This window comes from Caloenas nicobarica, chromosome Z (genome assembly GCF_036013445.1).
Source record: "Caloenas nicobarica isolate bCalNic1 chromosome Z, bCalNic1.hap1, whole genome shotgun sequence".
Taxonomy (NCBI): Eukaryota; Metazoa; Chordata; class Aves; order Columbiformes; family Columbidae; genus Caloenas; species Caloenas nicobarica.
In genome coordinates, this window is record NC_088284.1 from 81832578 (window position 1) to 81859786 (window position 27209).

General features: G+C 36.7%; 1 protein-coding gene across 1 annotated transcript in view; it reads left to right on the plus strand.

The window, feature by feature from the left end:
- ADGRV1 (adhesion G protein-coupled receptor V1) overlaps positions 1-27209 on the plus strand; it is a 288101-nt gene that overhangs the window by 123567 nt on the left and 137325 nt on the right. Inside the window, exons 76-85 of the mRNA XM_065656969.1 lie at positions 504-1351; positions 2308-2425; positions 3302-3473; positions 5866-6108; positions 8290-8697; positions 9727-9911; positions 11077-11326; positions 11498-11637; positions 13015-13175; positions 15361-15461. Of these exons, the coding sequence (XP_065513041.1) occupies positions 504-1351; positions 2308-2425; positions 3302-3473; positions 5866-6108; positions 8290-8697; positions 9727-9911; positions 11077-11326; positions 11498-11637; positions 13015-13175; positions 15361-15461 (2626 nt within the window). The remainder of the gene's footprint in view (positions 1-503; positions 1352-2307; positions 2426-3301; positions 3474-5865; positions 6109-8289; positions 8698-9726; positions 9912-11076; positions 11327-11497; positions 11638-13014; positions 13176-15360; positions 15462-27209) is intronic.

Below are 27209 nucleotides of genomic sequence, written 5' to 3' on the forward strand. Positions count from 1 at the left end.
ACTGTAAGTTTTAAGATAACTTCCTTTCATTCCCTAGCTTCCTGGCTGTAACTGTACATCTGTTAGGATCTGTCTACCCCCCAGTTTTCCTTTGGAATGGGAAGTTGGTTCTGTAGATAAAACTGGTATTACTCGGGATGACCGTATTGTAATATATCTTCCTTCATTGTGTCCATAACAGAAAGACATCATACTTTGCCTCTCCATTTTCTCAGGAAGACTTTATTTTATTTAAACTTTAGTCTGTATCCTATGCTGATTTGGGTGCATTAAGTCTGAGGAGGGCTGTTCGATCCAATTATTGCAAAAACATTTTTCAGGCAATCTTGCTACATCTTGCTTTGGTATGGTTGCTATTTCTTCCCTCTACTGTTAGACATCTGTTTAATCCACTTTCTTACAGCCATCATTGATTGTTCACTGGAAATTATTCTGCTTGAATGTTTTACTTTTCTTCATGTTTCGTATTTCCTCTCTCAACTTTGGTGTCTCTTCTGTTTCAGATCAGGGTTTACAATAGCTGAAATTGAGCCAATGGGGATATTCCAGTTTGCTCTTAACTCAAGGTCTGTTTCAGTTGAAGAAGATGTTCAGGCAGTCACACTACATGTCCAAAGATTGTTTGGTTTTCGAAGTAATCTCACTAAATTGACATATCAGACCATTCCAGGAAGTGCCAAACCACTAGAGGACTTTATACCCATCTACAGTGGAGAGCTTATGTTTTTACATTTTCAGACAAACGCTATGATAGAAATATCAATAATTGATGACTCTGCCTCTGAAATGGAGGAATTTTTTTTTGTAAATTTGACTTCTGTGGAAATTTTGGATGTTCAGCCTGTGAATCTTGCCTGGAGTCCACGTCTGAATCCAGCTTTCAGTGTTGCAACAGTTAACATCCTCACTAATGATATTCTTAATGGAATACTAAGTTTGGGGCCAGAGTTTGTTTATGTTGAAGAAGATGCAAACAACAGTACCCCCAACACAGCGATACTTCATATCAGAAGGACCAAGAGTTTTACTGGTGATATCGAAGTAACCATTAAAACCTTTGGGGGAGTGAGTGCGCAAAGTGGAGCAGATTCATATGCTTTTGGAAATGTTTATGGAAAATCCAACTTCACATGGGCAATGGAAGGAGAAGATTTTGAGGAACAGTCAGTCTCTCTGACTTTGCTGGATGGAGAAAGAGAAAGCAGGGTGTCCATAAAGATTTTTGATGATGATGAGCCTGAAGGACAGGAATTGTTTTATGTTTTCCTCTCAAATCCTGAATATGGAGCTCAGATTGTAGAAGGAAAGGATGAATATGGATTTGCTGCTTTTGCAACAGTAATTATTGCAGGTAAGATTATTTCCCCCAGAAAACTGATAACAGTAAATAACTGTATGTTTTCATAGCAATTTTCATGTAAAGATTGGAAATCTATTTGATAATAAGCAGGGTATTCTATTCCGAAATCTTGGGTTTTCCAGATCAGAGGAAGCATCTAATGCACTGACCTACTACACATCCCTTAGCAACATAGCTCAAAATACATTTAGAGATGATGCTTATCTCTGTTCTTGCTCTGGTTTACTCATTAAGGTGAAAGACAGCTTGAGTGTTTTTCTTGTAGATATATTAGCATTGCAGGCATTTTAGATTTTCTTTGCCATTTTGTCACCTTTACATACGGTGGGGTTTGTGCAAAGTAACAGTCTCTATATTGACATTCAGTATGCACTGGTAAGTAAAGCCATTGCTACCTGTAAAGGAGAAATCCTTTAGAAGCAAGATTTAATGGGATGCTGTGAAGACATTAGCTTCCCCTCATTAACCCTGTCTTTTTTTTCCTCCACTGCTGCTTTGCTGAAGTCGTTTGCATTCCCATGAGAACAGTGAAGTATCGTGCAGCTCCGTAGTTCCACACACTGAATTAAAGATGAAGAAGAAAAGCTGATGTGACAATTTGGGAAAATTAATGGGTTCAACAACATTATGAGTGGGATGAATAAGAAAGCTGTCCTTGGAAGCCTGTCTTCATCCCATAACCTACTATGTCTGATTTCAAAAATACTTATTCTACTGGTTAAAATAAAATTTAGAAATGCCAGCATTTAAAGTTCTAGATAACTATGGAGTGTAAATTAAAAATAGAAATATTAAAATAAATTTTCTTGAGGTGTCCCCAGGTGCTACTTTGTAGCATTGTTTTGATACCTATTTTGTTTTTTTAGCGGTTATTCACATTAAAGTTATAATTTAGTGTCAGCTTAACTTTCTTGCTAACTAATTTTCATGGACTGTTTCCTATATAGGAAGTGATCTCCAGAATGGCATTTTGGGATTTGTTCCAGAAGTACAAAGTGGTCTCGTACTTGATGAAGACTCAGAGGACAGAGAGGTGCTGCTGATTGTCGCAAGGCAACCAAACAGGTGCAGGCAGCGGCTGATTCAAGTGCCCTTCCCACATGTTGTAATATGCTGTGTTGTTAACCACAGAAGCTGCTGTTAGCGGAAGAGTTTATCACAGAGTTTTAAAATAAATCTGCCTTTCAGCTGCTTTAGTAACTTCTCGGAATTTGATGAACTGGCTTTTAAGTTGTGAATGTGATTAAGTCTGTCACTCTCCTGTGATAAAGCAGAGACAGAAAAAAAAAGTATTTTCCAACTTACACTGTAAGGCTGCAAGTGTGAAAGATTTGCTTGAGTTAAAATATTTGCACTGCTCAAGGTGTAATTCAAATTCTCATCTCCCTGTGTAGTACAATGTAGGTATGAATACTAAAATGAGCAATTAAGAAGGCACCTGAGTGTTGGCACTATGATAATGTTTTTAGTCACACAGACACTATGTTTTTTTCTAATTAGCACATATATATGTTGCACATTTATGTGTACTTTAAACAAATATGCTCAAGTACTCCACGTTCCTTAAACTTAGAGAAAAGATAAATCCTACCTGGCTTTCCAGGCAAATGGTTACTGTAGTATTAAGGAAGGTACTTGGGCAAATCCCTTCCAAGCACCAGTGTCTCTTATGCAGCTAATGTCATGTTTTCTGAAATAAAAATTAAGAATAATCTAGCTCCCTGTAATTGCTTTATTTTCTTCCTGTGTTATGTTTTTGTGATCTAAACACGTCAAGTGAAGGAATTTAAATTAAAAAAGAGAAGTTTTCATCTTACAGCAGTTTGTTCCCTGGTGATAAGTTTTGAAAATAACAGAAAAGGTATGTTACCTTAGTGGTTTATGCTTCCTAAAACAATAGTGATCTCCTTCAGTACATATATACTCTTGCTTTCCTTATAGGGCTTTTGAAGATGTGAAGATCTTTTGGCGTGTGTCCTTTAATAAAACTGCTGTTGTCCTTCTGAAGGATGGCGTGAGCTTAGAGAATGAACTTGTATCCGTGGTGGGATCCACTACCTGCATGGCAGGTCAAACGATGTGCAACATCTCCATTGAACTAAAACCTGATAATGTAAGTAATCATTGCTCATTTGTGTACAGCACTGTGGTGTTGAATTGCAGTTTGTCAAGACTGAAAAAACCCTCTGGTCTGAAGGAAGTGATGTGTGGGACACAGTCTGGAGATGGTAACTTGACATCTGCTCAGTTCCTCTGCAAACACATGTTTATTTACAGGCTTGTACTGCCTCCATGGTGACTGCTAAAAATTTGGGAAGGAGGTGAGTATTTCATTTGAAGATTAAATTGCAGATCTCAGATTTGTATAGAACCATAAGAAAAAAGAATGGAGTTATCTCAGTGAGATGTGTATTTATTTGCTGCATTCTTATCCTTCACACAGTAAATTTTTCATCAATCAAAGCACTCCTTAGGGTGTTTTATAGAAAGCATATCCTCTAAGTAATAACACCTCATTCTACAAAAAAGCCACAACCTTTTATTGCAACAATTTTTACTGAAAACAAATGGAAAAAATAGTTTTGTTTGACCACCTAGTGCTTAGAACAGTCCCTTAAGAAAGGAAAGATTAATGTTTGTCCTTCTTTCAGAGTGAAGAGTTTGAAACTTTCCAATAAACTATCCTAGCAGTCAGACTAGTGGCATAGCTGGGGTCTGGGGAATGGAAAAAGACAATATGAGAAGGTTTCTACAGTTTTTCTGACTACATTCTAGAAAATAATGCAAGATATAGGATGTGGGAAATAGTGATTTCCCACTAGGGAATCGGGTGCATTCTCTTAGCTCAGAGGGCTATTTTCCTTCTGTACCTTCAGATGTAATTTTTAAATTACAGAGCCAATGAATAAAATATATGCATGAGTGGATCACAGGTGGCCTCGACTGAGTAAACTGGGATTTTGAACCTGTTTATTCCAGAGGAGTGTTATCATTATTTAATGACAGCAGCGTGGCAGCTTCAGAGACATGCATTTATACCACATGAAGCACAAGCATGTGCCACTCTAACAGGTGCTAATGGGAGGCTAGAGTTCCCTGTGGCGTTCCAGTGAATTTACGCCTGTCATCCATTAGTCAAGATAATTCCATGTAAATAATTACTTAATGACTACTTAAAAATATATGCTGTTTAGCCCCCCAAAAATTTCTTAATTCTTCTTCCAGTTCTTCTTCCATAACATAGCTTATAAATTAGCAACAAATACATTATGAAATGATGAAGTAATAAATGCATTCAATAAATATTTTACGTTTTTATGGCATATGGTATGATATCTAGCTTTTAGAAAGTTTTTGCTTAGTCAATTGCACTGACTTCATTTGCTAAGAGCTGAATCCTGCTTTCCTAGAATTAGAGTAGAATTTCCAGAAATCCAGACTCGGAACAAAAAGCTATGCTTGAAATTGTCTGTCTTCAATTACCATCTTTTTTGTTATAATGCTGTGGTCTTGTAAAGAACTTTGGGGTTTTTTGCTAGTTTGCTGCTTCCTCAGTGCATCTAATAGGTTCAGATGCCATATTTCCAATTATTTATGGAATCTCAGGAATCGGATGTCTATTTCTAAACACGTTATATCTGTATTGTAGATAGAAAATCAAAGGTAGGGCAACACATCATAGTGTAATTTAATATTGCTACCTTATTTTCAATAAACAGGCATTCAGTTTGTAGAATTTGCTAAACTAATTCTTTGACATGTGAACACTGAAATTCAATAGCCTGTATTTCCCGACTGACACAAGATTTCTGTATATTGTAAACCTCACAAAGGTCTACCAGATAATATCTCCAGGATTTGGGATTTTGGATAAATTAAGCATTAAAATCTAGTTAAGCATTCAAATATAGTGTGATTCGCTTGTAAAAGCACGTATAAACATGTTAGTGCACAAACATTAAGGCTGTATGTAAAATGTTTTTCAAAACTTTGCATACCAGAGTTCAATATTCAAATACAGTCAATATTAAGTGCAGATTCAAAACTGCATAGTCAGTCTTCTGTGGAGTTTTTTGCACAGGTAAGTAGGTGGGTACATGCCTTTTAGTAAGGCAAAAATAAAGTGAAAGAGCAAATTCCTTACAAAATATACAGTTGTGTAACTCCATAATCTGGAAAATTGAGCTCTTTAAGAGTTTACCGTCTTGTCTTACAGTGAATTTACAGCCACAACACATGTAGTATACAAATAGCTCTTTTATTGTGGTAAAGTTCTGTGCAAAACTTGAGATGTCATTATTGCACATGGCGTTGCTGCAACATTATTATTTTTAGGATATATTAATACTTCATCTCACTTACTGCACATTTCAAGAGGCATGCTTATGGTGTTAGTATCCATACAAAATGCATACAAAGTGCATACAAAATAATGTAAACATTTTTTTAAACTACAAATAATTAGTGGGTCTTATAATGATATGAAAATCATCCTGCATTTACAGGTACCTGAATTTGAAACATATTTTTTTGTTGAGCTTTATGCTGTAAGCACAGGAGCTGCACTGAACAGCAGTGCCAGATTTGCTTTTATAACCATCCTCGAAAGCGATGCTCCTCATGGTTTAGTGTATTTTGCTGTGGGATCTCGTTTTGCTGTGGCTCATAAGAAGACAACTTTAATCAGTCTGCAAGTGCGTAGAGATTCTAGTACATCGGTAACCACAGTGGTCAGCTACAACATGCAGGTAAGACTTCTATTATTATTTTTATTATCTAACTTATTTTTTGCTGTTAAATCATTCTGTAAAGTAAATGTGGTTGTAATTACTATTTTTTTCAGGAAAAAGTCAAGCATTTGCTGGGCCCATATATTCTAACTTTGTTGGGTTTCCATTAGTAGAAAGGCCTTGTTTTCATTGCATTATCAAGAGTGATTTTGTTCATAGTACCTTTCAGTGGCCTCAAAGACAATGGGCAGGCAGGCATTAAATACATGTCTTTCTTTGTCCTAAGGTTCTTGAAAGACTCCAATTTTTGAGGCTTCTTTCTCTCAAATTAAGTTTTTATTATGTGTGCCTGTCAAGATTCAGATACCAACACACTTGCTGTTTTAGGTGAAAAATGTATTAATGCACAGAGCACACTTAGGAAAAGAGTGCTTTCATCAAATTTTATTCCATTTTCTTGAAGGTCTAAACTTGACAATTGTTCACCTGATCGAAAATCTCATGTGCTTAAGTCTATTTTACCATTCCCATTCCTTTTTTTGTTATGTTTACAGCTGTAACACCAGACACTTCTAACTTTGGACCCTTTTATCTCTAAATGACTACCTCATTATTACTGACAGATGATGAAGATTCTCCTTTAGCAGAAGTAACACAACTGCGAAAACATGATTCCTTCCTTGATTTAAATGTCAGGGCACAGGCTGCAAGAGGGGTGTAATTCCATCAACCTTTACAATAAAATGTTTTGCATTCTATTGCTGTATTGCATGCATATTTATTTTAACTGCATGGGATTACATTGTATTTCCATGCATTTATTATAGCTGACCAGTGCTTTTGTTCAATTGTGTGATAACAAATTTTCACATTCTTTCCAACCAAGTGTTTGTTATAATTTAGATGCTAAGTGGAGAAGAAATTGCTACTGTCCAGTGTATATTTAGGCTGAAATATAGGGAGCACTTCCTTACGTGTTTATATTTTTTTAATATATCAACCCTTCTTTGGACATTTTTAGGTTGTGAGGGTGCATGGCCACACACCAAATTATTGGTGCTATTGATACCTGTAAAATAAGAAGTCACGGCAGACAGGAAGCATGAGGCACTAACTGGAAACAGATGTTTATCTCATTTCTACAAAGGTTTCTTAAACATTGTTCTTGTCACTAGTGCTTTTATTACCACTTATTGTTCCATTTCCTAGTTCTCTATTGGAAGGGATAAACAAAAGGAAACTTCTTACTGAAATTTGCACAGATTGTGTGATTGTGTTCTAGAGCAATTTTGAAAGAGATACACACTGCATTGATTTACTAAGTTCTCTGAACTCGAAAAATTTCTGATTTATTCCATAAGTAAACTCTACTAATTAAAGCTAAATGTTTTCAAAAGAGGTCTAGTATTTCACAAATAAAACTCCTTGTTTTTTACCATAGGAGATGCTTGCTTAAGAATTAGTATACAATCTGTTCTTACTAAATTAATAAATACTATTGAATCTGAATAATAGCCCAGAATGTTAGTTTCCACTTAAGGAAAGTTTGTTATATTACCAAATATAATACCAGGGTTATGGCAACTGACAAAACCAGCAAGAATGTGAAGAATGAAACAGTATCTGCAAACCTCATGGAAGGTAAAAATAGTGCCACTTCACAGGAAAATGAGGCTCTATAGCATTCCTAGATATTTTTGCTGGGACTAAAAATATCATGAACTGATGTTAATTTGGGCACAGGTTTCCAGAATGCTTTTTTTTTTTTCCTTTTGTTTAGTTTTTATGTATCCGTAATGCCTGTCTGTACTCTGAACTGAGGGAATTTCATGCTACAGACCTAAACTTACATCATGCCCTCTGGAATTCACCTTACAGATGTGCTAACATTTCTGTAACATCTATTCACCCAGAAAAAGCTTTGTGATTTTTATTCTATAAAAGAACAAGAGGGATCCTGTATACTATTGACAATATATATAATTCTTCCCCTGGGTCGTCAGTGATTACAGGTGACAGATTGCTATTTCAGGGAGATATTTCATTTAATTTAATTTTTAACTGCATTTTGAAAGAGGATTTCTTTTTTTATACATTTGAATTTTACCCATTTACAATAGGATTTACATTTACAGCAGCTGTTTTTGAACGATTGTTTCTATCATAATGTTACCTAAAACTCTTTTGATTTGTTTTAAGGAGCTACAGAAACCTGAACCTATTGGCCGGACCTTCATATCTCCAGCTGTGGCAGGACAAGATTTTGCCAGATCTGAGGGCTTACTATCTTTTGAACCTGGACAGAGAAATATGTTCCTGGATGTGACCCTGACTCCAAAGACAGGATCTTTAAACCCATTTCCAAAGCGTTTCCAGATTGTACTTTCTAATCCCACAGGCGGTGCCAGGGTAGATGATGTGTATGGCATTGCTAACGTCACCATTGTCTCAGATTTGGACTCCTTGCCAGTTTGGGGGCTCATTGATCAACTGCATCAGCCTCTTGATGATACCATCTTACACAGAGTCCTCCAGAACCTGAACGTCAAAGTGGCTACAGAAACCACAGAAGAGCAGCTTACTGCTGTGATGCATATAATAGATAAGGTAAACCTTTCCTGCTCTTTCTTGAATGACTAATGACTTTAATAAGAGTAAAATAACACGGCCTGTGATAAGATCAAGGCTAGCATCCACAGCAGGGACCCAGAGACACAGACAAAGGTAAAAATAGATGTTGTGAAGTCCCACAATCATGGAAGAAGTTTGCCTGCTACAAGTTAAGATGGTGGCAGGCAATCAAAAATCAAGTAGGTTGAAAAGAGGAACTGGTATTGATTTTGTGTATGTACCTATAGCAAAATGTTTTGTGCTGTGCCACATTTTCCCTCTGGTGTCATGCTCTCACAGAGCTTATTATGATTTTTTGACTCTCAGGCCACATCTTTGTTGGTTTTATCCCTGGCACAAGACAGTGAGGATCAGGGTTTGCTCTTATCTTCACAGCTGAATACAGTCAATGCACCAGCAAGTCCTACCAGGACCAGCTGGAGTCTTCTGCTGTGCACTTAACCAGGCCTGCATCTTCTTTTTTTTTTGCCCTGTTTTTTTTTTTTTCGCCCTGTTTTTTTTTTTTCCTTTCCCGTGCAGTATCTTTGGCAATTGGGCTGGCAAGTAGCTGAGAACATTGGCATTACGCTGAGTTCTATGAAAACCCTGGGACTAGTTTTATGGCTTCCTGGCTCTTCTGGACTTGTGGAGCACTGTACAGGAGCTGAGAAATGTATAAATACCTAGACACAAAGCAGTATAAAAATATTAATGAAGAATAATTCATTTGTGATTATTGCCATTTTGACACAGAAATAATATCAAGAATCCTCAGGACTCAACAATCTTTGACTTGTGAAGGAACGAAAAGTTCCACATGGTTTCTTTAATAAATCCATATTAGTAAGGATATCTTTGTGTAGTTTTGACATAGACTGCACCTAACGCCTTGGCAGCAGCGATCGGAAAATGGAAAAAATATGCTGAACTTTCAGAATGAACACTGGGGTAAATGTTCATTTTATGAGGAAATGTTACAAGAAGACTTCTGTGCGTAAAATGTTCGATTTCTTCTCCTCCCTTTAGGTGACAGATGTTGGTGAGAAACAGGTACTCACTGATAAAAGCAGAAGTCTTTTCTATGAGATACTCTGCGCTCTGGCTAGCCCAAAACGCGAGGACACACGAGGATATAGCCTGCTTGCTGTGGTGACCGAGAAATTTGCTTTTTCCCTGTTGACTGGGGTAATGTGTGGATCACTGGGAGAAAGGTAAGTAACCTTGAATTCATAATATGTTTTGAAAATACCCAAAAGCTTATCAATACAGTAAAAATGTAAATGATATTTTTTAGAAAAGGGACTTTTTACCTGTGTGAAAACGTGTTGCAATCTGTCACAATCTTACAAAGTACTAGGAGCTGGTGTCACAAATGCGCAGTAGCTCTGGGAGTAGGAGATCTGGGATGTATTAACTCACCATTAGCTTAAACAATGCTTAGAAAAGGATTCATTAATCTTGCTAAGAAAATAATATGTAATTATATGATGGAGAGCTATACTTTAAGATTTAGATGACAGTAAGTAACCCAAAATTTCTACTGGCGTTCCCTAATTTCTATGTACTTGGTTTTGCTCACTTGAACATTATTTAGAATTGTTTGAAAGCTACTCATAGTTTTTACATGTAGTTTCAAATTCCTAGTTTTTTTCTGCAAGTGCATAATACCCTATGGTCAGGTTAATGGGCAGGGAAAATAGGTGACTGCAGAAACAGATGACAGTTTTATGACACGAATGCTTTTCAACAGTGAGTTTCTCCTACTGTGAATCTATTAAACAACTGGTGGTTGAATTTAGAATAAAAAAATACAATTTTTTTTCCTTCAGATGAAAATCAGCATGCTTTAGATTTCTATCTCAGTTTTTTTTAGAGATGTAACTTTCTGTGACATTTCATAAGTTACAGGGGATATGATGCCCATCTCAGCCAAAAGACAGTAAATGGCATAAATAACAGCACTATCTGGAACAGTGTCCAGAACTTGAAAGTTAAAATTCTTTATTGCAAGTTATTTGTGTCATCTGTTGGGAATAAGAGCTAAATCATCCATTTTAATGCTTCTCCTTCTTATAGATTAATCTCTACATCAAGTTATAAAGATGAATATTATGATAACCTGGTTTATCATGGGAGGGCTTTTGTTGCAGATCATAGTGAGCAAAATCCAGAGGAGAAATGGAGAAGCCAAAATACATAATAATTCTGCCCCTTCTTTTTTCACAGAAACTGAAGCTGTCTTTCTATTTGATGTAATAAAGCCTAAAATGCTGAAGGAATAAAATATTAATTACGCATACATTTTAGAGTAATTCTGTGAAGAATAGTGAAAGTTCAGTTCCACTTACCGGCCCTGTCACTTTTCCTTTTTAACAGAGGTAAAAATATCCTTGACAGCTGTCCGTACATTGCAATAATGGCTCACAACTGGTTTCCTCAGCAAATCAATGGACACAGATTTGATGGAAAAGACGGGGATTCTATTCAAGTACCTGAACATTTGTTAAAGGTCTCTGTTGTGTTATCTCCTCTTCAAGAAGAGAGCTGTGAATCTGTACAGTTCACAGAATACAGCAGTCAGCAGTGGTTCCTCACTGGAGATAAAGAGCTTGCCTTGAAGAACAAGGTTTGAAGATAATGCAATTTATTTTTTCAATAAATTAATTTATATATTACTCAAACCATCTTAAATGTCTTTAAAATAATGTGAGCATTTTTGTGTGTATGTGATTAAAATGAGCACTGACCATTGAATTTTAATATTAAATTTATATTTATGTTGTATATATTGTTTCAGGTTTTTTCTATGAGTTTGAAGGGTCAGAGCTCATACCCTTTGAAAGATAACAATGAAGTTGTTTATCGGATTTATGCTACAGGGAGTCGGATTGTTCCACAAAAGTCTCTGTGTCTCCTCTGGAATCAAGCTGCTGAAAGGTTATTTTATTAATCTGTTTAGTTTTCCAGTTCCTACCGTGAACCTGTGTATTTGTATAAAATGCCGTAAACTCCGATTAGATAGTCTGCAAGTATAAAATTGATCTATTTCCTATCCATCTTTTTCCCTTAACTTTTCTGGCCTTTGTACCAGCACAAAAAACTTTCTATATAATAAAATGTGTAGTTATTCTAGCTTAGAGATTTCTCAGACTTCTACATTGATTTTTTTCATCACAATACTGTTTAGATTATGTAATGATGTGTTGGGCAATGCTGAGAGGCCATAAATTCCAGAATTGCACCTCTTCATTAATAGTAGTGTCTTTTGTACTCTTTACAGTTGTTATCAGATAACACTTTGAGTCCATTCTTAAAAAAGTAAAGAATTAAACCTGCGTCTCTGGTATTGCTTCAAGTCGCTGGAACAGAATGTTCCTTATTTGCTAATATCCAGAATTTTGGCATAACTTTTTACAATGATCTCTGCAGGGCTCTTACTTTTTGAGAGAAAAGCCATCTCCTGGTAGTTTTTAATATTGCTGCTGATAGCTTAAGTTGACGTGTCCTGGTTTTCAGAGGAAGTGGTGAACTGCTGATCATTTTCCATTCTTGTTGCTACTCACACCATTGCAAACCATGGGCTAAAGTCTTCTGTGTATTCCCTTCAATGCCCTATTATTTAATTTGCCTGTTTCTTTCCTGTTCACACAGTATAAATGAAATTAGAGAGAGTTATGTTCTGTATCCTGCTGAGATCTAGTTAGTTTAGATATGATTTCATCAGATGGACTGGATTATATCAGTCTGTCACTGATATAAACTATTAAGAAAGGAGATGCAGCAGAATGTACCTGTATGCTCTCCTTTTATCTAGACAATGTTATCACAGAACAATGTTGTTTCCACTAGAAATGGCTTAGGATGTCACTTGTTGTATCCTTTTTCAAAATCAGTTCAGCAATACTGAAGGAAAACATGTATTTTAGTTTCGAAACAGCAAATAGCAGTATAAAATAAAGTGTTCTTCAGAATGTGCTAAGGCATTGTGCAAGTTTAAGCAACAAACTATTTGAAAAGTCAGATGGGCCTGTAAATCTTGTATAAGTTTTAAAAACATGGCCACAAAAATTTTCTAGGGGGAAAAAAGTTAATTACCATATATTTACATTTTTTAAAACAAAAAAAAAAATTAAAAGCTGTTTTAATTTCATGTAAATATGCTATTCTAAAAACTACACATGAAAGACTACATAAACGCATTTATGCCATAGTTTAGAACACCTGGTTATTTCAGAGATACGACAATTTTCAAGCCTGCTTACCATGTGAATTAGACAAGTCCATTTCCAACTTTGTGAATCTTTTGTTTTGCAGCTGGCTGTCTGATAGCGGGTTCTGCAAAGTGGTTGATGACACATCAGACTACGTGGAATGCTCTTGTTCTCATATGTCCATTTATGCAGTTTATGCCCAAACAGATAACTTGTCTTCATACAATGAGGCTTTTTTCTCTTCTGGATTCATCTGCATTTCAGGTCAGTTGATGTAAAACAGTTTTCTCATTAATAACAACTGATGAGCAGTAAGACTGATTGATTTTTAACCATTTTAGTAACTGATAACAATCTGTTTATTTAGATGGGTATTGGAGGAATGTTGACTAACTTCCCGGTGTTTAAGTTGCCATCTGATCCAATATTTATACACTGACAAATGTTGTGACTGAAAAAAACAAAAGTCCAGCAAAGAAATGTGTTTTTTTGTGAAGTTTTATTTAACCATACAAGAGAGAAATACGTCATTCATTTGGGGAAAGAAACTTAAACATCCAAAATTCACCTGTGTGCCAGATGAAAGTAAATTTTCCTTCTGGTGTTGATAGTCACTGTGCAAGCAGGAACCTCGGAGCAGTGGGGTCACTGAGAAAACAAGCTAAATGTCTTCTTAGTCTGACCTTAGGGCACTTAAATGAGGTTCTGGGTCTGCTCCTTATGAGGTTTGTAGCTTCTATACTAGATAATCAGTGTATGAGTAACAAAAACAGTGCAAGCAGCTAAATCTCCTATTGATCCCCTCTCAGCAAACTGCCCTAAAAGGCTGAAGGTAAGCTCCTTAATTGGTTTAGAACCTCAGCCATAAAAACGTAGACAAGGAGAGAGAAGAAAACCCTCTGGTTTTCACCTACTTCATAAAAACTGGTTGTTTTATTTAACAATAATGAAATAATTTTTAGCAGATAAAAAGAAGCAGATTTTAAAATATAGTTAAGCTTCTAACTCATATTGTGTTACTGAAAGTAAAAATAAAAAGACAAACTGTAATAAATGTAATTGCTGGTCTACAGAATAAATTAATTAATGAGACAAATATGCCACAGAATGCAAAATTTTATAGAAAATGAAGAAAAAAAATACAAAGTAAGCCAATGTGCTGTAGAAACTGAAGCTAAGAGAAATATTTTGCTGAACTAGAAGAAATAAAGACCTGCATATCTTCAGTGCTATTTTTTTACTCTAGATGTGTCATAAGAATGTATTTTAAAAATTAGAACAGTTTAGCCTGCTTAAGGATTTGCCTTGAATGTAACTGCAGTGCCTTTTGTCTTCTTTGGCTGGCTGAAGGTGTTTCCTTACATGATTATAAATATTTAAATTTAGCGATTAACAAATTCCTTTAGATTTAAGAGCTATAAGGATATTGTTTCTCTAACCACCTAGGTGTGAAGAATAAAAAAACCAAAGAAGTAGAATGAAATAGAACATTATTATTTCTGAAGTTAATGTACATGAATAATTTTATAAATATTGCTAGCTAATTTTTGAAAGGTTTAGAAATTAATCTTTTTGCAATGATTTATTTCATTTGCATCTTACAAATACTTGTAGTTGAGCAACCAGTCTGTCTTAAGAGAGAATAAAAGATCTGCCTTAAGTATCCAAATCCCTGCCCTTCTTGGGGTGTGGAAGTGCACAAACAATTAACTTTACATGAGCTTTAGCTCATGTGTTCCATAGTGGCTCAGTGTTCCCAGGGCCCTTCTTGCAAGAACTGCTTACTGGTAGGTAAGGAGCCCTTCCCATTTCTGTTCATGTTCATATTCACAATGAATTAGTGAAATGAAAAGCAATGTTATTCTTTCTGAGTACTGTTACATTATATTTCTACATGGAACTCAGATGAAGTGGGAGACTGGCATTTAGAAGGTTATAGCTATGTCCTAAGGCAATGCTACCCAGCTGGAGGCAATTTTTTATTTATTCATTTCTAAAAGCATTTTTGGATGCAATAGTTTGAGCACTGAAGAGTTATCTTTGCTTTATAATAAACTATTATGACAATAATCCATATCATGCAGAAATTAAAAAAAAAAACCCAAACAAACCTTTGCAAAAATGACTTGTTTGCATCATGCAATTATTTTAGCTCCCAAGCCTATGAAAAAGTTAAATAGATGTTATTACTTAGGTAATAAATTCATGTGTGATCCCAGTGTGAACAAAAATGAATTTATTCTCTCTATAGGGTTTGGGGTTTATCTTTGATGATCTACACCTTCAAGTGTAGATCAAGAGATCCAGCATTGTTGTTCTTATCTAGCCTGGTTTGATAGACTAAGCTTTAAATTTCATTTCTTCTTTGTTTTTTCGTTTGTTTGTTTGTTTGTTTGTTTTGGGGGGGTTTTGTTTGTTTGTTTGTTTGTTTTAAATTCTTTCTCCATAGGTTACACTTTGGCTATTATCTCCCACCTGTTCTGCACCAGATGTGCAATGTTTGCAGCTAAACTTCTTACTCATATGATGGTGGCTTGTTTGGGTACTCAGGTAAGAAAAAAGGCTGAAGTCTTTAAGTGTAAATTAATTACATCTTTACTTTCTTTTTCCTCACTTTCATGGTCTTGTCTGAACAGATCTCCTTTTCTTTTCCACAGTGTAAACATGTTTGGAAAATGTAAAATTTCAACACAATACTTATAATTAATCCAATATTCATATCCTATGCAGAGAATTCAATTGGAATTATACAATTTCTGAAAATAATTAGAGAAAATTTATGGATGATATGGCCACATGAGAAGATAGGCTTGTATGTGCAACAATAAATGTTTTGATGATGGGCTATATAATTGAGATGAAAGAGTTCCGTCATTAACATAATTATTTATTAAATAGGTTAATGTCAGTAATCTTAAATCCTGTGGGAAAGGTTTATTTTGAGTAGTAGATGCTGAAAGCCCTTTTGCAGCCCAGTATTTGTTAGAAGGTATAATTATGAAGAATTTATATGATAAAAGAGAATAAATTGTCTTCCTAGTTCTCTCACACCTTTTCAAATAGTAGGTAATGGAATGTCAGAAAACCGAAGGAGCACGTGAAAGGAGAATATGTCTCTCTGTCCTATAAAATATAACTTCCTCAGCTTTCCTACATCTGGTGAAATGGAAAGCTGTGAATAACCTCAAGTATCTTAAAAATTACTTTATGGAAAGATTTCTTAAAAAGGAGATATTATGTATCTCTTTAATGCTATAAAGAGGATGTAAATACAAATTTAAATGTGGAGATACTAAGCATATTAGAAGGCAGGTTCTTAGAAGAATGTCTGAAATCAGGGAAATACTCTGTAGATAATTGAAACAGCCCTGTGTTACCTGCAGTTTACCAACTGGAATATCTCTCAGACAATATTTTGTATACTGCCATAGTTACTACATCATTTTATTCATTTTACCTCATGATATAGTTCTTTGTTGTACAATGGATTGCATTGATAATGTTCATCATGCGACTGGACTTAAAATAGAAGGAGTGGGAGAGGTCCTCAGCTTCTTTTAGAGATCTCTGAATACCTGCAGGTTTCTTGCATCTTAGGGAGTAAAAGCTTTTTGACATCTCAGTTCCTGATTTTTTAAACATGTGCTGTTTTTTTAACCGTTCTGTTACATGGAAAGCTAGTTTATTCCAGGGAGCTGTAATGTGCATGGTTACTGGTGTACAAATGAGCAGGCTTCATTTGGGACACGTAGCTCGTAACTCAGGTAAGCACCTGCATATGTCAAGATTATATGAAACAGGATTACTGAGAGCCTTACAGCACATTTTAACAGTCTAAAGATAGATTTTTCAAAAGCTTCTTCTACTTTTCCTTTGTAGTGAATGTTGAGTTGTTTGTGTTCCCAGAATTATTCAATATTTTGCATATAATGGAACTACACTTATCCATTTTGCATTATTTCTATCTCCAATAGTTTTCCATTTCTTTGGCAATATATTGCATTTCCAGTACAGAGAAACTTGTTTCTTTTTACAGCGAGTTTCTTTTTCAGAGAATTATTTTGGTTTTTGCTCTCTAAAAACTCCTTACTGGTCTTTCGGACCCCTTGAAACATCTTAATCTACATGTGGAATCACACAGAATGGTTGAGGTAGGAAGGGACCTCTGGAGCTTCTCTTGTCCAACCCATCTGCTCAAGCAGGGTCACCTAGAGCCAGCTGCCCAGAACTGTGTCCAGGTGTCTTTTGAATCATTCCAAAGATGGAAACTCCACAACTTCCCTGAGCAACCTCCTCCAGTCCTTCATCATCCTCACAGAAAAAAATGTTTCCTTGTGTTCAGAGGGAACCTCTTGTGCTTCAGTCTGTGCCTGTTGCCTCTAGACTGTCAGTGGGCACCTCTGAAAAGAGCCTGGCTTTGTCCTCTGTACATCCATTGTGCAGGTATTTATATACACAGATAAGATGATTCTGAGCCTTCTCCAGGTCAGGCAGCCCCGGTTCTCTCAGCATTTCATTATAAGAGAGATGCTCCACCACTTAATCATCTTGGTGGCTCTTTCTTGGACTCTCTCCAGTATGTCCATGTCTCTCTTGTTCTGGGGAGCCCAAAACTGGGCACAGGACTCCAGGTGTGGCCTCACCAGTGCTGAGCAGAGGGGAAGGATCATCTCCCTCGACCTGCTGGCAGTGCTTTGCCTAATGCAGCCCAGAAGGGCATTCGCCTTCTTTGCAAGGGCACATGACTGGTTCATGTTCAAGTTGATGTCCACCAGCATGCCCAGGGCCTTTTCTGCCAGCCTGTTTTCTAGCTGGGTGGCCTCCAGCGTACTTTGGTGCATTCATTCAAGCAAAGTTAGTTTTGATATTTTAACGTGGATTACATAGTTCTCTTAAAACTGTTGCATACATTTACACTTATTGAGTAATTTTGGTTGGAAGCCACGTCTGAAAACTTTCTGCTCAAGCAAGCCCAATTTAACCAGGACCCAGTCCAATTGAATTCTGAGAATCTCCAGTGATGGACATCCCATTAGCTCTCTGGGTAGCCTGGTCCTATGTTTGACAAGCTGTTGTGAAAATTGTCTCCGAATATCTAGTTTAAATCTCATTTCTTGAGACTTGTTTCCTTTGTCTCTCATGCTGTCAGTATGCATCTGCAAGAAGAGTTTGGCTTCCCCATTTCCAGGCATTTCTATGAGGTAATTTATAACAGTGATAAGATTTCCCCTTCTCACACTCTTAAGACTTAACCGCATCCAGTCTTCTGCATATTTTGTGGTCTGAATGTCTTGGTGGACCTTCACTGAACCTGCTCCAGTGTGTCCGTCTTCTTCCTATAGTGGAGATCTCAGCTGTATCTGGATGTGGTCACAGAAGTGCTGAACTGAAGAGAAGAATCATTCCCTTAACATTTGCTAAGTCAAACAGCGATATGAGGCTGCTCTGCAACAAAATGTTCTGCTGTCTCATGGTCAACTTGCCACCCATAAAAACCCTAGGTCTTCTGCAGGTCTGCTGCCTTGGTGTTTGTCCCCAGCCTGTCCTGTTACATGCTATTACTCTCTGTCACCACCTGTCTGACTTCACATTTGCCTTTGTTGAACTCTGTCAGAAGTCAGCCCATTTTTCCAGCCTGTTGAGTTTCCTTTAAACAACAGCCCTACAAATCGCCTGCACCCAGATTTTTGGGTCCTCCTCAAACTTCCAGTGTGGACCTCTGTCACATCATCATATTTCCAGATGCTGTAAGTAGTATCAGCATCTATATCTCGATTTGTGCTGTAACTGCCCTGGAGACCATGGTCGGGCTGGTTGGTGTGTCATTCAGAAATTTAGTGATTCACCTGTATTGTAAAAGTCAATCAGAAGGAAGGACAAATAAAAATAAGCACCTCAGCTGTACAAGAAGCATCTTTAAACATGGTATCAAATGGTTGTTTTCATAACTACCTGTACTTTAGGTGAAGAGTTGAGGCCTCGCTGCACATTCAAAGTTCTGCAAAACCCCAAAATAAGTCATATGTTAAATAGTATCCCAAATCAGAATTTCTTGTACTTTGAAGCATTATTTGTGTGAACTGCCTTGCTTCTCAGTTTTGGTTTAGTTATTTCATAAGATACCTTTATCATTCTTAGAGTTACTTAGTAGTTCACTAACTACCTCTATTTGTACTTGCACGGGACTCTATAGTATCTTTGGACTACACCTGCCACTCAGTCCAAGAATTGCTTATTTATTTCTGAAGATACACTGAACACGATTTCCCTGATTTACTGATAGAATTTTCATTCCAGGTTGTATAAAGCTGCTAAACTTCTGTTTCTTCATTCTCAAGCCAGTGATAGATCTGCTTTGCTATAAAATGAATGTCATGCTGCCATATACACACTTTCCAAAGAATATACAGTGAAAACAGGTACAGCTATGGGAAATATTTCACTTGAACAGCATGTTCAATCAAAATTTATTTTTCATGAAAGTAGTCTAATCCAACTTATTTTGAGACTATGTATAAAAGAAAGTAAACAGATATTTTTAAGGCTTGACCTAAATGGGAACTAAAATATAAAATTACTGCATTTCTTTCTGCTAAATGCAGCTCTAAACATTATAAACGTACCACTTTTATTTTTTTTCTTAATATACGTACAAGAGGATTGTCAGTTGTATGGCCTAGCAGTTTTTATCTGCCGACAAATCCAGACTTTCAAATAGTAATTCTATTGTCATCTTGCAGGTTTCTCTCAAGAAATGTATAGAAATATATATATATATAAAGAAAAACTGTGTGAAAAGCGGGTACTTCATGAGTGCAGAAAAATGGTAATTGTTAATGCAGTAAAAGATTACAGAAGTAACAGATTAAGACAGAAAGGATTTTCTTCTAAGGCTTAAGAGCATAAAAATGCCATTATTGCGTTTTCTTCTTCATGTATAAAGGTAATATTGAGAAGTCAGATATCTCTGGCTTCTGGAACACTTTGCTCAGTTCCAGCTGCTGAAGGACTTTGAAACTGAAAAAGTTAGCTTCAGCTTATGCCCACAGGTTTTTCTATCTGCTTGTTAACTTTTTGTTTAAATACACTGCTTTTAAACTTTTATACGAAATACTCATCTGTGCAGAACAATTCTTGAGACCCATGTCATGTGGTGTGTATATAGTAATTTAGATTAATTACAGAGGGACTATTTAGAACAGTTCTAAGTCCTTTTGTTATTCATCCTCAATCCTCCCATCTCTTTTCCTTTTGCCAGGCAATTATTCTGCAAGTTTAGAACAAAACTTTTGAAAGAGGATTTTAGGAGGGCAACTGCTGAGCCAGTTAGCTGGCTTGGAGAGGAAATAAAGACAGTTTGACAGCAGCTGTTGAAGAAAAGAAAGTGGCTTTAAGGCAGAGTGAAAAGAGAAAGGATTTGTTTGACAAGAGTGAACTGAACTACTGTGCTGGCTGTTCTGAACATCTGAAGGAAAATCTTTACACAGTTACTCGTGTTGTGATATGTTGGCATATGTTCTGCCTAGAGAGAATTAGCATGATTAGGAAGCCTAAGTTTAACAGAAAACTCTAAAGAGAAGATACTTGTACAGCTGCTCTGTTTCCCCAAAAATAAGACAGAGTCTTCTATTAATTTTTGCTCCAAAACGTATTACTTTTTTCCATGCATAGCTGCCTGTACACTATTTAAATTGACTTTTTTTATGAACCGTAACTAGGGATTATTTTTGGAGTAAGGCTTATATTTTGAGCATCCTCGAAATTCCTGAAAGATCATGCTGGGGCTTATTTTCAGGATAGGTCTTATTTTCAGGGAAACAAAGTATATGCACCTACAAGTATTTGGGGGCTATACATATAATTATATGTTAACAATACAATTAAGTTTTGTGATTTTGCTAACCAATGCCTCTCTATGAGTGGAGTTATTTAAGACAGTTTTAACTGAGAACTTCTGAAGTGTAAATCAGCAGTTAATATTTTCCAGTTTAAATAAAAGGAAAATGTTAACACTGCATATTTATCTAGTAATATTTAGGCAGTAGGAGACACCAAGTTTATACCTGTTAGATCTCAAACCACTCTAGAGAATGAAGGAGCTGGTGTTTCTGTGAGCAATTATATTTTTACCAGAAAAAAAAAAAAAAAAACCAAAACAACAAACTAAGAAGCTTTCCAGGTTAGATATTTATTAGTCTTGTAGTGTGTGTTTGGTTTCTGTTTGTTGGTTTGGTTGGTTGGTTTGGGGTTTGTTTTGTTTTGTTTTCCTGTAGTTGCTACCAGTGCACTAATGATTATTGTCTGTAGATGGCAGTCAAACCTTTCCAGCACATTGCTCAGAAATTTGTCTGTTTTGTGGTTTCTCTCGCAGGAATCTGTTACTCTGTCACTGACGGGGAATGGTGATTCACAATATTCAACCTTCATTTCATTCTCGGTGTGTCTAGAGCTTCTAGTGTTAATGGAGCATTTGTAAAGCATTCAAGAATAGATGTTTGGTGAAACCCATTGGAAAGACATAAAAGGCTAGCTATTTCTAAAAATTTCTTTTTCCTTTCCATTCTGATAATAACTCAAAGAATCGTGATGTCTCCAACAAACACTACGTCTTGGATTGTTAGTCATAGTATTTAATTTGTTTGTTTAACCAGCATGTTATAAGTTCATGCAACAATACCTCAAATGCATGAGGAAAAAATTACAGAGATTTTTGGTTTTGGAGTAAATTTAGGTGAAGATTTGTGTATTTGAAAAATTAAAGTACAATGAGAACATACTTCAGAGTGTCTCAACACAGTCATATTAATCAATAACGTTCTCATTTTCGAAACAATTTTAAACCTAGATTACAGACTTAATAGGAACCATTGTTTATGGCTCCTGTGCTTTGCCTGGGGATTCCCAGGCAGAAACACGTGAATAAGCACTTTGTACGTGGCTTGTAAGTGTATACTCAGCTTGATGCCTCTTGTCCTCATTAAGTTTCAGTGTGGACGCATCAGCCATTTCTACAGCACGTGCCGAGTGTTGCAAATGACGTGAATGTGTGCTGAGCTCTCCACTTAGACTTTTCATGTATGCACTCCTGAGCTGCTCTGTATATATGCACTCACAATTTCTCTGGAATATTTGAACATTCCCAGCCTGTTTACAGCAATAACCCTATAAAAATGCCCTGCTATTCTTCTGGCCAGTGAAGAAAAAATAAAGTCTAATGGTCAAATAGTAAAAAGGCCATATGGGGAACTGTCATGCTATTTTTGTCAAACTATAAGTTTATGTTTTCTAATTTAACCAGTCCTCAAGCTACAGTAGCACATAGCATCATTATCCATCACTCTAATATCTGAAATAATTACCAAGCTGGCAAACCAAAGTCATCCTACCATTGACTTTGACAGAAATGCACCATGAAGAATTATATTTACTGTATTCAGTTGTGCATTATCCAACCTGAGGAGAAATACAAACATACATGTCATTTGTTTTTTAAGAAGAAATGGTAGAAACAATCCTAGTTTAAAAAATTCTTAAACATTTATTTGGAAATTATAAACTGCAGCCTTGGTAGAATTGTTGTTTTGTTATTTGGATTTAGATTAGGAGGAAGATAGAAAACACAATTCTGCCAGAACTAAGATAAATTTTAAAGATATGATGAAATCTCCATGAGGTGATGAAGGAGCAGAGTATGAATGAATGATCATAGAGCCTGCAGTTTCTGCCGTTGTATAAATGTAAAACTTCTGCATTAACTGTGATATGTTACATCTGCTGTATTGTTAATCATAACCCTTCTCTTCCAAACTAGGGGAAATCTCACTTTCCCTCATACATAATCAAAACCCAAAAGAAATTGTCATATGTACCTGGATATGGGGAGTTTATAAAGCATATAAAATCATAGAATGGTTCAGGTTTGTGGGGACCTTCCCAGCTCCCCCAGTGCCACCCCTGCCATGAGCAGGGACATCTTCACCAGCTCAGGTTGCTCAGAGCCCCGTCCAGCCTGGCCTGGGATGTCTCCAGGGATGGTTCATCCACCACCGCTCTGGCCAACCTGGGACAGGCTCTCGCCACCCTCAGGGGCAACAATTTCTTCCTCATGTCAGGCCTGAATCTCCCTTTCTTTAGTCTGAAACCATCACCCCTTGTCCTATCGCAACAGACCCTGCTCTGTCCTCATCTTTCTTATGGACCCCTTTTAAGTGGAGAAAGGCCGCACTAAGGTCTCCCCGGAGCTTCTCTTCTCCAGCTGAACACCCCAACTCTCTCAGCCTGTCCTCCCAGCAGAGCTGTTCCAGCCTCGGATCATTTCTGTGGCTCCTCTGGCCCCTCTCCAGCAGGACCCTGACCTGGCAGTAGAGAGAAGCCTTCATCTCAATTTGGTCCTTCTTTATGGTAAATGTCTGCTTTTTAGTCAGCTGATGGGGAATACTAATGACAGAGCTGTTTCTGAGAAGCCTGGTGCAGAGCTTCACTAAACTCCATGCCCATATGAAATGTGAAGCTCTTATGGAATAGGAAACAATATTTTTATGCATTACTGTACAGTTAGAGCCCAGTTGCCCAGGATGAGGGAATTTTCTTTATAAAACCTAATTCTCTTTGAGGGCAACTAGGCCTGCAATTTCCTTGCTCTAATTTTCTTGCTGTAACATGGCATCAGTAAATGATGCTGAACATGGTACCATCTGCCCTTCATGAAGCTGAGAAAGCCGTAAATTTTGGGAGGGTCCAGAATAAGCAAGTGAGAATGAGACCTGGGGATCCAGAATTGGTGCCTCCTCTGCAAATTCAGTGTCATGTTAATGTGTTTTATCCTGTTACTCTTCAACATGAAACTTTTCAGTAAGAAGAATGATGAGTAGTAGGTAGTCTTCTTCCACACTTACTGTCAGTGTTCTTATCTTTGGGATAATAATGTCTACAAAATTCTCATTTAGAGAAGGGGAGATTCTGCAGGTGTTACTTACAGTGGAAGGTGGAAAAGATTTCCACTTCTCTTAGAGGAATATTGTTACTTATTCAAGAAAACTGGACATTATTTCCATTTTGGAATACCTGCTGTCATTGAAGTGATGAGTGTTTCTCAAATGAGTACTCAGCCATTAACTCCCTAGGTGGGATTTCGTGATGGGTGCTGTGCAATCTCTCTGTCCTTACACAACTTGTGCTAAGACAATTGTGGAATATTCCACTCGTCCTGGGATAAATGAAGTTTCCATAGGATGAGCAGAATCTCGTGCTAGGCCTTTACTGTCATATTTCCTGATAAAGGAAAACAGTCCTTCTGCTAATCATTTGTTATCACAAGAATAAAAATTTATATGTTCCTGGAAGTCTGGCTTGCGTTACTTCCACGGAGGCTGGGGTCACACTGAATAGTCAGCATCAGGCTTCAGTTGATACCGCATCATTTACTTTGATGATCAAATATAAGAATGATAATTATGTTTTCCAGCAACTTTGTATTTAAAATTAATTTTCATTATATAGTAGAAGAGTAGCAATATTAGTTTAAATTACACATTTCTGTTAAAATTAGAGTTCTGTACAGCACAGCTAGCTAAGACACTTGTTGGGGATGTCAGAAGGGAAAGATACATCAATAAGAATGTTAATGTGGATAAGCTGCTTTCACCAGTTCCTTAAATGACATTTATATTATTTCAGTAAATAAATGTTAGTTGTTTTACAACAACAGCCACTCTGTTTCAGGGTATGTGATGTATATTCCCTAGTCCTGCTGATAACATGTTCTGATATAATACAATATGTAGGGATTTCTTGGAGTCTCACCTGTGTTCTTTGTTACCTTTGCAAGAAGAATTAACACCTAAACCTTTCTTCCCAGCAACAGTGTTAGTAGTAGGCTTCCTACTTATTTAATTACTTATTAGCTGATTTCAGTCATTCTCACCAAGTCAAAGCACAGTGTTCATGCAACTACTTTTTCAGAAGCAGTTTCAACCTAGTAATTAGTAGAACTGTTTGGGGATTAGTTTACATAAAAGACAATTTCATAGCAGAGTAATCTAAATTGAATGCTTTTATAGCAGAGCAATGCAGTTTTATGATCAGGCTCCAAGGGCCCATCTCTATTAAATTACGTCACTACTTGTGAGTCCGCAATATCCAAGAAGAATCAGATAGTCAATGATGGAGCTAATCAGGGATTTGTAGTGGAAGAAATTATAATTTTTCTCAAGATGTCAGGAAGTGGGCAGAGCGGTTTACACACCGGGACCTTGTTGCAGCATCTTTCCCTTTTTCCAGTAGAGGGAGTCATCTTGCCTATGGAGTTCCATCAGATGTCAAGCTGCTGTGGCTCTGAGAGGCTTGAAATACACATTATGCTACCTGCAGATACTTAAAGCTCAGGCAAAAGTAAAAAGCAATGCAGTCTCTATAAGAGTGGATTTTTAAGATCTCAGTATAGGGAGTGTGGAGATGTAGAAGCAGCTGATATACCATGGAGCGAGGGCAAGAAGTGGTGCTCTAGGAGTCATGGTGGGTGATGGGACATGTAAGAAATAAATCTGAAATACATAGGTAGTTTACATTTTATGTTATGTTTTTTCATCAGCCAACACAGGATTTTGGTCTCTCACTGATAACATCGCCATGGCAGTACCCATGTATTTCTGCTTTCACTATTCATAGGGATAATGTTACTTTACCACCCTTATTCACTTTTCTGTGTTGAGTGAGTCACCATGTAGTGTCGATGCACAGGCTGTTAGTATCTTCTTATAGATTATCTTCTAGTGTTTGCCAAAACTCAGATATATGAGCAATACTATACCATATGTTAGAATGCTGCTACATTATCTCACACCTCCTGTCCTCATTGCAAACAGTCAAATGTTCTGTTTATCACTTTAAAGTACAAGATATGAGATTTCTATCAGCTAATGCCTTCCAGCTCTTTTTTCATTATACCCTATTTTTTTTTCCCAACATCACAAACAGTTGGGGACCACACACAGAGAGGAACAGACAGAAACATTCCCAAGTTGCCTATTCATTGCTTTTCTCTCTGTCTTATGGAGAAGCAGTTTACACTGCTGCCTCTCTCTGCTTCATGATTTCCATTGCCATTTTTCAGCTCTTATTCCCAGTTTCTGCCTCCTTTCTTCCTCTCCCTTTGTTCTGTCCACTTACGCTTGCCAATCTGCTTTAATAAAAAGGTAGATATGTATTACTCCTCCTAATTAGCCAATCTCCCATTGCTTGCTTCCCCACTACAGGTTTTTCCTCAGCCCTGCCTGGATGGAGAGATGAACCGCAGTATCTGTTTTACCCATAAATTCGGGCCCTAGCAACAGCTGTGCAGTGTGAATCTGAACCTTCCAAAACATTCTTAATTTATCTTGTCTTGTGGAGAAAGAAATCCATTGGCTTTCGTGAACAATAGGACCTCAATGTTTTTCCTTTACACAATTAAATTTATACCAACCATTGAATGTTCAGATAGTTTTCGCTCCACCACTGTCACTTTGTTTGCTTACTTCCAAGTGCAAGAGTATGTGCAAGAATGTTTTGCAATGGTCTTTTTTTTTCCTTTTTTGGCAGTTTTCTCATGACCTACTTCTTCATATCTTCCAGGCAGCTAATGTTCCATACACAGTAGATTAACAAGTCCTTTTCAAGACTTAATTGGATTAATTATTGGTATACATGAAACCAGAGCCTGACCTTGCGAGATTCATATGGCAAGTGTAGTTTTAGGCGTACCAGGGTCCTAATAGCATTTGAAATAACTGAATAAGATTTTGCTAAATACCAGCTTACTAATGATTACAATTAATTGCGATTAATTATACCTGTATAATTTTTGATAGTTTAAGAAACAGGCCGTAGTAGAATTTTATACACTGGTATATAGGATTTTGTTCACATCATGATTTTTTACTGTTGTTGTATAGAAAGCGTCTTTTGAAAATGACATTGCATGTATTTATAATAATCAAACAAACAGGTCATAACACAAAGACAAGACAGAACGTCCATTTTGGTTATTCTTTAGTGTTCCATGTAGGTCATGTCAGTATCTTGTGCTAAATAAAATATGATTTGCAGCAAAGTGCTAATACAGATGCTGATCTGAATAGACTCTGAAAAATGATCATGAATCCATAAATGCTGGGAATGACAGTGAATGATGAGTGAAATAATTAATGAAGAGATTGGGCTGTATATTAGCCAGAGGGAGAAACCAGGAGCATATGAAGTATATGGTCATGTGCTGAAAAAAAAAAAAATAAACTGATTGTGTTCAGTCATGACAAAAGG